The 14541-nt window shown below is 40.5% G+C and overlaps 1 protein-coding gene across 1 annotated transcript in view; it reads right to left on the bottom strand.

The window, feature by feature from the left end:
• LOC144114071 (5-oxoprolinase) overlaps positions 1-14541 on the bottom strand; it is a 99867-nt gene that overhangs the window by 70195 nt on the left and 15131 nt on the right. The window contains exons 6-13 of the mRNA XM_077647529.1: positions 14220-14299; positions 13950-14002; positions 13732-13844; positions 12373-12461; positions 11342-11459; positions 6052-6194; positions 2824-3062; positions 1319-1407 (exon numbers count right to left, since the gene is read on the bottom strand). Coding sequence (XP_077503655.1) covers positions 1319-1407; positions 2824-3062; positions 6052-6194; positions 11342-11459; positions 12373-12461; positions 13732-13844; positions 13950-14002; positions 14220-14299 — 924 coding nt within the window. The remainder of the gene's footprint in view (positions 1-1318; positions 1408-2823; positions 3063-6051; positions 6195-11341; positions 11460-12372; positions 12462-13731; positions 13845-13949; positions 14003-14219; positions 14300-14541) is intronic.

Raw genomic sequence — 14541 nt, 5'->3', positions numbered from 1 at the left:
GTTACTACTCATATGTTTCTTCACATGGGTTTCTATTTCTTGGGTTTAATTAGGGAGCTATTAAATGTAATTAAAATTTACCTTCTTCTCAAGCTGCACCTTTCTTCCCCCATTTTCACACCCTGGAAGATGGCTATGCCCTGCTCAAAAAATGTCATCCTATGGCATGTTTGCCGCCAACTTCCACGAAGTGAAGACCCTTAATTCTGATCGGACTTTCATTTGCATCTCACCATGAAACGAACTTGAAACATGACTATGCCATATAAGTGCAAACATGAGCTTTCAGCCATACAGTGCAAACAGCCTCGCCGCAACCCTCCACTCCCTGTCAACCAAGCAACCAGCAGTTCACCTTGTTTGACTAGTGAATCAGCTTTGCAACCATAATAAACCAGTAGTAGTTTTATGTGGACCAGAAAACTTGTAATGATACACACTGACTGCAACAACAGACAATACGGTTTTGCAAGCAGAGTTCCAGACAAGTAGATTTCCCATTAGAAGTGCTGCACTGGTTTTAAAATATGCACTTGCTGCCTACTTTTGTAAATGCACTCCAAACTTAGAAGGATAAAAAGAGCATCATTAAGAAAACTTTAGCAGTCAGCTACATTGGAAAATTTACAAACATTATTGGTCATTATGATGTCCCATGTGTGATGACAGCTGAAAACACGTGGAGTGCCACTGCCCAAATCAGCTGAGTGCTGCAATTTTTAAGCAAGTATAGAATGTAAATTATCTATCTTACTCGAAGTCTTAAACTTGAACATTCAAACATTTACAATGATCTCTTCAGCAGATTTAATACATTAGAATATAGCCATCAAGTCATTCTGCAATATGTATATTTTCGTCTGAAACAACTTTTATTTGTTTATACATTTATTTTACATCTCAAATGCTTCTATAGGGGTACTACATGAGAGGAAATACAATGCAATACAAAATGTTAATACGAAATGAATGACACTGTTATATGGGGTTTAACATCCTAAAGATGAGCATAGGCTATGAGAGACACCCTAATGGAGGGCTCCGGATTAATTTCGGCCACCTGGGGTCCGTCCTTTAAGCAGTGGCACTGCACAACACACAGCCGTTTTTGCATTTCGCCTCCACTGAAATGCGGCTATCACGGCCAGAATTCAACGCCGTGTCCCTGGGATCAGCAGCCAAACTACGTAGCCACTAAGCCACCGCAATAGGTGGTCTCATAATAGGTATGTCATGTTCCTTGTTGCTTCATTTTCTTTCTCAAGCTATGCATTACAACAGTAAAAACATTTGTTGCACACGGTAACAGTGTCCTCACCAGCTGTATAGGTCATAGCACATGGTTCCTGTGCTTCCTCCACGACATCTGCAAGTGCCATGCCATAAGCTGACAGTATACCTGCATATCTGAAAAAAAAAAAAAATAGGAGCAAAGAACACGATAGCATAAGTAGTTTATTCTGCATCGCAAAGAAAAAGAAAAAAAGAAAGGGCAGGTTTCTCTGCAATCCATATTAAGAAACTGGAAACCGTGTGTCAGAGGCACAATTTTGCATTGGCTACAGGAAGCTCTATTTTCTATTGCAACACTATCATGCAGCCAAGTTGTTTTAGAAATGCTGAGGGCTGCAAAAGAATATAAAAGAAGTAAAGAAATAGGCTAGAATAAAAACAAAATACGCACTGTAAAATAATACAATGCATAAACGATGTCCACAATAAGCCACTGGCAATACAACATAATTTGGTTGCCCTATGGTTTAAATGTAAACAGCACACAGGCTATCACGATTCAAGCCCATTAACACAACACAGAATTTCAACTATGTAGCAGTGTAAATACTAAGTGAGAATAATGTTTTATGCAATACAGACAAGTGCTATGAATGATGAAAATGGTAGTGCTCATGCAAAATTACATAAGACATCACAAGCAACTCCAGTAAGAAATGCAAACACCAGTTGGTAGTAGACAGTGGAAGTGTACATGATGAACAGAAGCTGACAAGATACCACGGACAATCCAGCCAGTTAAAATCAAACTCGTCATAAAGCACCAGAGTCCTAGTAAATGCTCACAGAACTTGTATGTGTATGACCATACATTTTTCTCTATGAAGTAACAGCAGTCCATTAAATTTGCTGGCTTGACGCCACTGACGCACATTAGAAAGGAGGGAGAAATGCATTCCCCAAACAACAAACAACTTATATATGGCATTAGATTAGGCTGTGGTCACAATGTAAGCAGACTAGCACAAAAGAGAAATTTAATTCTTTGGCAGTCTATACTGATGCATCCTTACCAGCCATTCATCTTCAATGCAAAGCTCTACAGTACCTGAAAGCCTGTGAAGACTCCACCCTACTGCTCGAAAAACACATTTTGAATGTAATGTACAAGAAGGTGAAAATATCTTTCAGCATTTTTGGGAAAAAAATAAAGTTCAACCTAACAAGTGAGCACTGTTTTCATCTGGGTACACATGGTGAGTATCACAAATGCTTAAACATGACATTTAAGTTCTAGTTGCACAACTATCATGGATGCATACCTGCAGGGTGTGGAAGGTGCAATTAACTGAACACAAAGACACTGCACATGACTGATAGCGTAAGCGTGATGGCTACAGCAAACAGGCTTTTGCCTTCTTTCTTTGCCTATATGTCTCGATGATTTAAAGTTTCACTATTCACATTATGCAGAAAAGCTGTGCAAAGAAATGCATAATAAGCAGAATCAAAAACAGCAAATATATAAAAAAAATTTGACACTGAAAAGAAATTCAGAGTCAAGATGGGCAGGGCCTAGTATTGCCATACCTATGAATTAGGACCTTTCTCATTCCAAGAGTTCTGGCAATTGCACAGGCATGCTGTGCACCTGCACCTCCAAAACAGGCTAACAAATGGTTGGAGACATCAAATCCTTTGCCCTGAGTCAAGGCTCGAATGGGACGGCACATTGACTCGTTGGCCACGTTGACAAAACCCATTGCAACTTCTTCCAAGGTCATGTGCTTGTTTGCACCACCTGGTTGGCTTTTCAGGAACAAATTCACCTGCGGAAACCCAGTAACAGCAATGCATCCAACACATCATTTAATACAAAATTAGCAGTACACAGGAAACTTTGCCGAACACAATGTAGAAAAGAACATTCACGGGTTTTAACAGAGCGGTTTCACAACTCTGAACTGCCATACTGTGCAGCCCTGCCTATGGAGTACACAAACATGCATGTGCTATGCATCAGCAATGTTTGGTCCAATAAATTCAACTGTGAATAACTTCGGCAGCAAAAGAAGCAGTAAAGATTAAATCAATTTGATTGCTTCATATATAAATATACATTCCAAGGCATGTTATTTATACCGAGTTTAATGGCACAAAAGCAACTAAGGCTATGATGTGCCAAACAAAGGGTTCAGTGCCTTGTGTTAATAATAAAACTTTTAGATACCTGTAGTTTGTTAAGAACACTGGCTCCCTTGAGAAACCTAAAAATATGTGAGAAATCAACAAGTGCTTAATCACCTAAAAGTAGCATTGGGTGTAATGGGATGTATTCATTCAAAAGTTATATAAAATATTTTTTTTCTTAATTGTTCCAAGTTTTGTGCATGAAATTAAAATGCGGTTTACTATGAGTTCAACACCGCACATTTCCCAGAGAGGTTGGTCTAGTCTTGTCAGTAAAAAGTTGAGTAAAGTGTGTGTGTCCAGTGCATAGACGACGTAAAACTTCTGTAAACCATTTCTGATGTCTGCATGATTTCCATTCTCCTAAGATGGCCTTTACAGAATGCAGTTTGTTGTTTACATGATCTTCCCATACAGCCTGCCACAGTTTACCGTACATTAACCTCAAACAATCCCTGTGTGGTATGTTTACTTGTTTTATCTGACCAAATCGGGCTTGTGCAGTGCATGCATCTGCTTTCTCATTACCCCCAATCCCAACATGACTTGGGACCCAGCAGAATCTTATGTTATATTTTTGTGTTATATTATATATTATGTATGATGTTTCCTATTATGGTTTGGTTTGGTTTATAGGAGTTTAACATACCAAAGCGACTGAGGCTATGAGGGACACCATAGTGAAGGGCTCCGGAAATTTCAACCACTGACATCACACAGTACATGGGCCTCTAGAATTTCGCCTCCATCGAAATGCGACCGCCACGGCCGGGATCGAACGTGCGTCTTTTGGGTCAGCAGCCGAGCACCATAACCACAGAGCCACCGCAGCAGCTCATGGCAGCATAGTGCACAGGCTTCTAGTATTTCGCCCCCATAGAAATTCGACCGCTGTGGCTGGGATCGAACTAGCGTCTTTCGGGTCAGCAGACGAGCGCCATATGAGCCACCACGGCGGTTTCCTATTAAGGGTTCAGCAGCATTTCTAGAGTGCAGTGCTCTGAGCACACTCAGGGAATCACCGTAGATGATGCTGTTTTTGATGTTCTCTTTTTAGGGTATGTGCCAGAAAAAATATGAGCTGACAAGTGAGCATAAGTAGTCCACTACTTGCTCCCCTGTTCACTAAGTGAAGCTCATAGATCTGAGCGCATGAGTCAACTGCTTCCCATAATGTAAAGATAATATAATTTGTATAGTGATGAACCATAATTAGCAGCCTTAAGACATGCTTCCGCAGGCATGTATTAAGATTTACTGCTACATGACTGCACATTTTCATGCCACAGTATGTTTTGGGAAAGATTCTTCATGCTTTCATTGCGTTTTGTTGTATACAGAAAGGTAACACCAAAATTCAAGCTGCAAATATGTAAACCTGCAATAAAGAGCACGCAGAAGCGTCCACGTTCATTGTGCTTTATTTGCACTTTGATGTCATGGAGAAAAATTAGAGATAAGTTTGGTTTGGTTTATGGGGGTTTAACGTCCCAAAGCGACTCAGGCTATGAGGGAGGCCGTAGTGAAGGCCTCCGGAAATTTCGACCATTTGGGGTTCTTTAATGTGCACTGACATTGCACAGCACATGGGCCTCTATAATTTCGCCTCCATTTAAATTCGACCGCCGCAGCCAGGATCGAACCCGCACCTTTCGGGTCAGCAACCGAGCGCCATAACCACTGAGAAAATATAAAGCATACAGTTGCAAGACAAAAAAAAATAAGGAAAACTACTTCTACGCTATCAAACTCTCAATTTACTACTATGTACTTGCAAGTTCAGAGTTTATACAACAATAACCAAAAAAGGCTATAATGCACAAAACCCTCCAAGGTACGCTGTTAAAAGAGAATAAAATTGCGTAATGCTAGTGCAAGTGCCATCTAATCAAAATGACAAATTGCTGAAGTGACAATTTTATGTGCGTAGATATGGAAATCAAGCTTATATAAAAAAAAATGCTTTCTGTGCCTTCCATAACTGTTAAAAAAGAAGATAGTGCTTAACTTTAGCCCCACTTTAATCACATTGGATGGTGTTTATGAAAAACCATGAATAAAACGATACCTAGGGGTAAGAGCACAGTGCAACACCATAAAAAAATCAACCCCTACAATAACAATTGCACCACTCTAACAGCATACACTTTATGAAGTACAGTTTGCTATACTTCAGCTCATCAAACATCTCCCTAAATGCATGTGCCTCAGTAACCAAGGCAGTAACCAAATAGTACATGCGCCCAAATGAGCAGCACCTATGAAAGTTTATTCAGCATAAATTGAAGTAGACAAAAGTGCTGACTTCAAAGCTACAAAAAATTCAAATGAAGATTTAAACGTTTTTAAACCTGTAATTAGCTGTTGTACCTATAGTAGCATATTTTACACTTGCTCTACCTTTCTAAAAATCACTGAGATATTTTGATTTATCAATACACAAATGTAAAATGATACTTCACTTGAACCACTAGCAACAAAGATATCTTGCACCTTTGTATGCATAAAGTCAAGTATGTATAGACCTTGGCTCTAAAATAACCAGAGAACATCCCCACACATAACATGGCACAATTGGCTGTTAATGTACCTCCCCAGCACTATCACTAAGCAACTTTTACTGCTCACCTCATGTGTTAATCTTCGAAAAGCTGACAAAGAAGCCTCCTTATCTATTGGTTCCCTTTCTGAATGGCCAAAAATCTTGGGAAAATGATCTGGCAGCAGGCGGCCCAAGCAGACATTGGCATCAGTCACAGTTAGCGGGCCACCTAGTGAAAGACGGTGAAAACAGCATGTTACACAACAGAACAAAAATCAGTCAAGGTGGTTATGTCCCTTCAAGCCAACAGTTCAAAACTGCTCATTTTATTCATGGTTTTCATACAAAGCAGCAAGCAATATGCATCTTTATTTTGCTCACAGTTTTTCTGAATTGGAAGCAACGCTAGCAGCATGCTGGCATCAAAGTTTCCTTGAGAAAGTACTCAGGTAATGAGGCACAAGTACAGCTTCCAATAAACTTGCCTAGGGCATGCATGTGCAGTGCACCATGGATTAAAGGAAACAGAACTTGAGCACAGCTACTGTGTTCCAGACAAAATGCCTACACACAAGTGGTCACACAGACATATAATCAACACGCACAAAAGCAGCACAGTTCCCGTCAAGCAGCCGCAGCCAGATCTTGCTTTCTTTCCTTCACAGTGCCCTCTAAGTATATACTTAGACAGAGGCTGCACTTATTAATGCTTCTATAGTTCTACCTTTGCCTATTACAAAGAATGACCTCAATGAAAGTACAGCTACATAACACAGGCACAGGAAATTATACAAAACCAGAACACTGTGGGAACACATTAATTTGATTCACATTTTATTGCCTTTTTCTGCCAATTGTTTAAAATTGCCATATATTTTTGCACTGTTGCAATTATTTTACTTCTCTTGGAAAGTAATGATACGAAAGCCCATAGAAGAAAATATATACTGCTGATAATATAACAGTAACACAGTAAACTAAAAACCTGACAAATCGAAAACACCACTATCAAATAATGCCTACAATACAACAGTTCATTTAGAAATTATGGTACTATCTAGCCAACATCACATTTCCATTATGCTCTTCCTATCGTCATGCTGGCACCACCCAAGTGCCAGCACTGCCATACACACATATGCCGCATACACTCATGCCAGGGTAACACACCTGTATGGCCTGTGCCCAAAATTTCAGGACAAAATTTATGCCCTTCAGGCACCAGTTACATCTGCTGAGAGGAAAATGATTTATAGTCGATCCCACTTATAACGGACACAGTTACAACAAACGCTTGCTTATTACGAACAACTGCAATGCCACCGTCAAAACATGCATTAGGGCAATCACACTGCGCTTCAAATACAATGAACAATTGTGACTGCACTACTCAGTTATAGCAAACCAAGAGCCATAAGCTCGTTCTTGGGATCAAAAAACTTGTGGCTGCCATCAGTGTGGACACCAGAGAGCATCTCCCAGCCCATGTGACCCTACCCCAAGAAGGACATGAACCGAAAAAAGCAAAAAAGGACAGCACTGAAATTGCAGCTAAAAGGACAGCACTGAAATTGCAGCTGAATGTCGGCCAAGAGCACGCCAACAGCCCAGGGCTGAGCAAAGCGTCTAAAGTGGGCACAGAAGCGTGGTGGGCATAAGAGGGGGAAAGTGTTGATAGCGAAGCTACTGCACAAGGTCAGTGATCAGCACAAAACAGCAATCTGAAAAGTTTGAACATCAATCATGTGGTATGGTTTGCTGGCCGAGCCGATTGAGTGGCGTGCTTTGCCTGCACAATCACAACACCTTCTGCGCAGCTCCCTCATGCAGACTGCACTCAGACGAGGGACTGCATGTACAGCGCTCAAGTGAGCTATGCTACCTTCAATGTGGCACCTTTACAATTTTTTTAAGGATCGGTGACAATGTGGTGTCAGTATAGGCATGTGGTGGGGGGAGGCAGCACCGGGTGCAGAGCTGAGAAAAGGTGCAGGTCCAGGAGAAGGGTGGGGTGGGGTAGGGGGTGAAGTGCGAGGCACCAGGCGCCACTGGACCTAGTGACGCCTGCGTGAGGACTTCGACCTCCATCAGTTACCGTCAATGCTTTAACTGTGGTTAGCCATATAACTTATACTGCACCCTTAAAGTAGAGCCTTGCCGGGGCTATGAGCCTCAGCGAGGCGCAGATAACCACGTTGAAGATCTTCAAAAGTGCCGTGATAGGGCCGTCTCTGAAGGCAGAAACGCACATAATGGACTTTTTTAAAAAATATGCGCCAAGTTTATCTGACTTTGTATTTTTGGCTGTAATATGAGAAGTTCACTTACTTCTAACTATGTATGCAACAAGCAAAATCTGCGAGACCATGAGGTTATAAGTGGGCTCAATTGTATTGCATAAAAACATGATCAAAAGACCTATTGGAAGCGAAATGTAAAAGAATGAGAAATTTTCATATTTTCGTACATTTTCGTACCATCCACCTGTGGTTATCATGCCACAAAACTGCTGCATGTCCAAGAACACCACAACATATTTTCTCTTTTCTTACTTATCATTAGACATTGATAAATGTTTATTTATGACAATATGCCTCAGAGAATTATTCTTTAGCATGCTACTTGTAAAACATAACTTTTCTTTCTTGAGGACAGATAGTGAAAGGTTCTGCATTTATTGCACCAAATAAGACTCTTTAATTCGCAGCTTTCATGCCTGCACTGTTTCGGCCTAGGCAGGCTCATATGCTGGGATCCTTGATTGCACCCAGCACAGTGCATAGGTTTGTCGGGTGCAAGGCTTCTGTAACGCCTCTCTGGAACCATCTGTGAGCTTTCATTGCTTGGTTGGTGGTGATTCTTCAGGGCTGCGTTCCTACAGCCGACTACAGTAGCCAACAATTTTTGGGACTCCAATATTTCAGACTTATGCGATGATTCATACTTCGTTGAGAAAAGGTCATGCACTTCATAGGAACATTTACATGTTAACAACAGTTATTTTGGACCGGTATTTTTTGGACTGAGATAGATGCCAGCAATACTTTGGAGATCGTTTTTTTTTACCGCAACTTCATTTTTTTAGGCCTAATACAGACACGCAGGAACCGCTGTCATAGCCAACCGGTCTATCGCCGCCAAAAAAGATGACGTCTTGGTTTTAAACGAAGTCATTTTCACAAATTTGCTTGGACAGCCTTCACTATTTCTTCATCATTGCCACTAGAGGCTAAGGCAAGCTCTTCATTGCCATCAAGGAGACGTACAAAAAAGAGCACACAATCACGTTGAATGAGACAGCTGCAGCGCCTGCCATGGCTTAGACGACGAAGACCATGGTATGGGGAAGGTGGGGTTGGGGGCTTCGCTACCATCATTTCCCGTGGAACCGTACTGCTCTTGCATTATGCGGCGCGTGTGACCGTTCGCAACATCACCTGCGGCTGCATCGCATTGCCTGGTATCGTGACGTGAAGTGGTACGAACATGACGAAAGCTTGACTCTGGTTTAGACACAGTCTAACATTATCACTTTCAAATGGAATGTGAGGAGTGGCAAAGTTAACGATTTTTGAAGCCAGCTCTCCACAAGTGAATTTTTTTAAGTTCACAGATTTTTCAGACTGTTAAATTGTACGGACCATTGTTCGGGTCCAGCAGAGTCCGAAAAATTGGTCAGCGACTGTACTCTATTAGCAATACCTAATGGAAAGGTGAGGAAATCTAATGCTTTTTTTTTTTTTTTGGCAATTGCTCTTGGCACTTCAGAGCAACCAAGCGTCGTAAGGAGCAAATGAACTAAAATGAGAGGTGACCCGATGCGGCAGACTCCTTATTCTGGCGAGCATTTAGTACAAAGACAATAAAACATCTAGCTTATTCAAGCCCCTCATAAACTTCTTTTATTCAACGATGATTTTAGGGTTTTGAATGTTGACATGATGACTTGGGGCTTCATTCCGGAAAACTCTGAACTGTAATAGCCCATGACGGCTGAAGCAATGCTGACAATGCTATATGTGCAAACAGACAAGAACAAGATCTTCATTTTGAGAAATCCTCTCATGACAGTTTCTTCGTGCTCGTACCTGGAGCTCTTTTTCCAGTTTTAAACAACCATGCACGCATTCGCCATCACAGAGCCATTTGCAGTTCCCATCCGTTTCATTAGCAGAAAAGTCACCACCAGAGACATTGTCATTGGTGATCCATATAAAAATGCTTCAGAGCTCAAATCATCCAAGTTTCTCTATACACTTAGTAAAACACGTTGCGGGGCTAGTTGGTTATGCATATTCTTTCGTTAAAATTTAAGCAGCGCTAACTTTTAGGACGAATACACAGAAGACATGACAGGACGGGCAGCGCCCGTCCTGTCTTGTCTTCTGTGTATTCGTCCTAAAAGTTAGCGCTGCTTAAATTTTAACGAAAGAATTTTAACGAAAGAATTCTCTATACACACACATTATTTTGAACACCAGCAGCTAACAAGGACATTTAGTACCTTTAGTACATTTAGTACAAGGCCACACCACCAAACTATTTGTCATTGAAAATGAACCTTTTTTTATCTGAAAGCAGAGTTCTTTACAGCATGAGCTGTTCATGAATTTCACATGAGTTCATAGAAACAAAACGATTACAAAACTTGGCACTGCAGTATATCAAAGAATAATACTGTGCTGGCTGACTGTTCCCTATGTCCCAAACAGTAATGCAGCCTAAAAAATGAATTATATATGGCTAGTCCTTCTCATACTACACTTGTTCTACATAACATATATGACTCATTCTCATGACTCATGTAGCTTCGTATATTAAGCAGTTAAAAAGCAAACTTGTTGAGTCAGTTTCTCATGGGTTTTAATTCAGTGGTTCCAAAACTTACACCATGCTATCACTACCACTTGGGGAAGGGGAGGCACTGGTGGCTATACCTAATTTCTACTCTACACTACTCTGAACTCCACATGGATCTCATGACTGCCGCACCCTCAAAAGCACCCATCCCTAGGCTCATATGGCCTTTTTAGCCCAGACCCAACTTAATCATAACGTTAGCCAGCAGGTGAACAAGGGAAATCTTCTGTTATAATGCACTACAGCAATAAGAGAAACTACAAACCCAGTAGGAAGCCTGTTAACAGTTATTGCTGTAAGAGTATATATCTTGCTTTGCTGTTTTCTAAAAGCAGCTTGGAAAACACAAAGCGCACCTATTTTATGAAAATGACCTTTAAATGCTGCAAAAGCAGTAGAAATTACTACAAACCTGAAATCAAGAAGTGTTAATATCCCAAAATATGCCTCTCAGTCTTTCCACAACCTGGATAAAGTAACATTTCTTTATGTAAAAGGGTTGCTGAAGTTGATCACCTTTCCGATAGCAGGCCGGTCCGGGATGGGCCCCAGCCGACTCGGGTCCCACAACAAAGAGTCCCGACCGAAAGAACAGCATGGAGCCACCACCAGCAGCCACTGTGCTGATATCCAGCTGAGAATACAATGTGAAGCAACTTGAAAACTTTGAACTGAGCACAGCTAATTCAGCAAAATTTAAGATCACTGGCATCAGAGTGCAACTAAATAATATTACAGAAGTAGCATACGGAAACTCTTCACACATTTTCTTTACCCGTTGAAGTTTCCTTACATCACACTTACTCTCATTTCCTTTTTTTCTCCCTAAGATTCACTTCCCATATTTCAGGTATTCCATGCCAATATAGGTAATGCTCTTGTTTTGCATGATACCCCATACTTTCCTTCCTTTCTTCAATTCTTGAGCCCACATTCTGCCCACAGGTTTTCTCTACTTCTCTCAACGCCACTACGTCTTGCTATAGCCTCAAAGTTGTTTTGTTCCAGCTGAGTCCAGTTACTTTCCTTCTCATGCTTGTTGTTCTGCCTTCTTTAATTTAAATACATTAGTTTGTCAGCACTTGCACTACTGGTTCTACTTTTCTGCATATAAACGAAAAAATTCAAAGCATCTCAATTTCCCACATGCCACCTACTTGGCAACCATGCTGCTTATGGAAAGAGACATGCTGAGAATTTCACTTCCTCAGCAAACTCAATCAGCAATGACTTTCTTCGAAGACTCCCTCTTCACAATAACCCCAATCTGCCCTTCTCTTTTCAGCACTAGATGGCACAGTCTTCTGTCTCAGATTTAAACATTTTGGCGGGAAAATATTCTATAAATTGGGAAAAGAGATTGCTTTGGATGCCTCAATACGAAACCCCACTTGTAAAAACACAACTAACCTAAGACTCTAACTTGGTTCACTTCAATTCTACTCTGCTACGTTTCGCATCAACAAGCATCATAGCTTGTAAAGAAACATGAATACCAATATAAAAGCAAGTCTCCTTTCGAAAAGTTTGTGTAGCAAGCATTTTACCTGTGGTGCTTGAATTGTCACACCAGCTGTTGTTGTCTCAAAGGTATGGTCAAAGTGGCCATCGTATCTGCTTACATCAGTCGATGTTCCTGAAAATAATTGCACTTTGTTTGCACTAAAAGAGAACCTCGTGTAAGAATCCTTGTCAAACAAACAAGCACATGAAGAATGTGATACAAACTATGACATTCTGCGCATTAAATTTACTGAAATAAATGGCCTATAATATCGTTCGGTCAAATGCTCATTTCATGCTAAAAGGGACTTACGCTAAAAGGGGACACGATGATGGCCAAGAAGGTTGGAATTAAAAGCTTTTTAATTTCCCACGAAAGCCTAACTCACTCAGCGACATCCAAAGAAAGCTGAAACACCTTTAATCCCAACTTTCTTGGAAGGCACCTTGTTCATTTCTAACACGAAATAAATTTACTCAGCAAAGGTACCAATAAAACTGGCACAAACTACTAAAATTCAGTATAGTATCCTACACTTGTTCTTACTTTTATATGGTGGCTCACTCAACTGCATTACCATGAAAAATGAAGAGACCAAGTAGATAAGGCAAACGTGCTACAGAGTGCAACAGATTTACAAGCATAAAAAACTTAAGTATACATCTTTGCTTTAGTCACTTCAAAACCTAGAGCCCTAGTACTACTCGCAACCATTTATGCGAGGTCGAATTTCCAGCATCAAGAAAGTAAACAAGAAAATATTAGTGCAAATAAAATGTTCGTGTCTTACGTTAGCAAGTTCAAGTCATTTCAGTAAGTTAAGCACCAGAAAGTGAAAAAAGATGTTGCCATAGGTCCTGGAAGGACTTTGGCCACCATAAAGCAGCTCACTTCAATTCTGCAGAAAAAATCACCTACAATTATGTGATACAACAGTAAGTAAACAGCAACCAACCAAACAGCCTATCAATAGGACTGCTATAAGCATATCATAAACACAGCAAAAACTATCAGGCTTCAAAGTTCCAAAGCTCATAACATCTATGTTGCTTAATACTGCATTCAGCAAGATTTTAAATGCACTGACAGACGTTCTTGCATTTTCTCACAAGAATTTAAAAGACAGTGAAAACTAGTCACTTTTCTGCAAGCGCTTCCAAAACAATCAACATACGCATAGCAATCCCTTAAAAATGAAACCTTTTGAGGCAATTTTGTTGTAGAAACCTGGTCTCATTAATGATAAACATAACAGCTGTTGTGCACCACGGCAGATAAAAGGACCAAGTGACAAAACTTTATGAATGTGTCATCACTTTAGAATGCTGCCACTGATACCACATCACAGACTCAATATCATTTCAGAAGTTTAGCAACGCAAGCATCGGACAAAAATACTAACCTCCCATGTCAAAGCCAATAACTGGCACTTTATCCTCTTCATTGTAGGATGTTTTAGCGTAGCCAACTACCCCACCAGCTGGGCCAGACAGAATGGATCGAGAGCCTGAAAAGCTGCATGAAAAGTGTACACATGAAAACCTGCCAAATTGATTGCAATTGCTAGTAATTACAGAAAAAAAAATACAAAATAAAAGGTGAAGATGTCAAATGACATACGTTTCCATTGGCGTCAGTCCCCCATCAGACTGCATAAAGAGGACAGGCACATCCTGTGGAATTGGAGAGAAGAAAAGGAAAGCATTTACAGCACAAACGATGGCAAGGAAAATGGGCAAGAACTGGACGATACAATGCGCTGGTGTGGAAATAAAGTGCCACAAATCTTACCAGGTGAGCTACTTATTAGTACACTAGTCAGTATGTATTAAGTTAAGGGGGCCCCCCACTCCCTGCCTTAAGAACAGTAGAACAAATAAGTAAAATTACTTTGAGGTTGTTTTTGAATCCACATGCGAAACTTTTGACATACTTCTTGATACAAGGTGTCAGATAAGCATCAACACAAGCTGAAAAAAAGAAGAGGAACAATCAGCAAAATCAACAGCATTTCAGAACAGTTAGCTTCAGATTTATTAAATTTCCACATGTAATGTGAACACCATTACACTATACATCATTCATCGGACATGTAGGAATTTTTTGAAATGTTGCATGCATGCAAATGTAACACTACACAGCCCTTCATATCACTGCCAGTAGTGCAATGGTTGAATGCAAATAAAAGCAATCATGGATGGCTATGCCAACA

This window comes from Amblyomma americanum, chromosome 1, assembly GCF_052857255.1.
Source record: "Amblyomma americanum isolate KBUSLIRL-KWMA chromosome 1, ASM5285725v1, whole genome shotgun sequence".
Taxonomy (NCBI): Eukaryota; Metazoa; Arthropoda; class Arachnida; order Ixodida; family Ixodidae; genus Amblyomma; species Amblyomma americanum.
The sequence above is the reverse complement of the archived record's forward strand: the minus strand, read 5'-3'. Positions and strand labels throughout refer to the sequence as shown.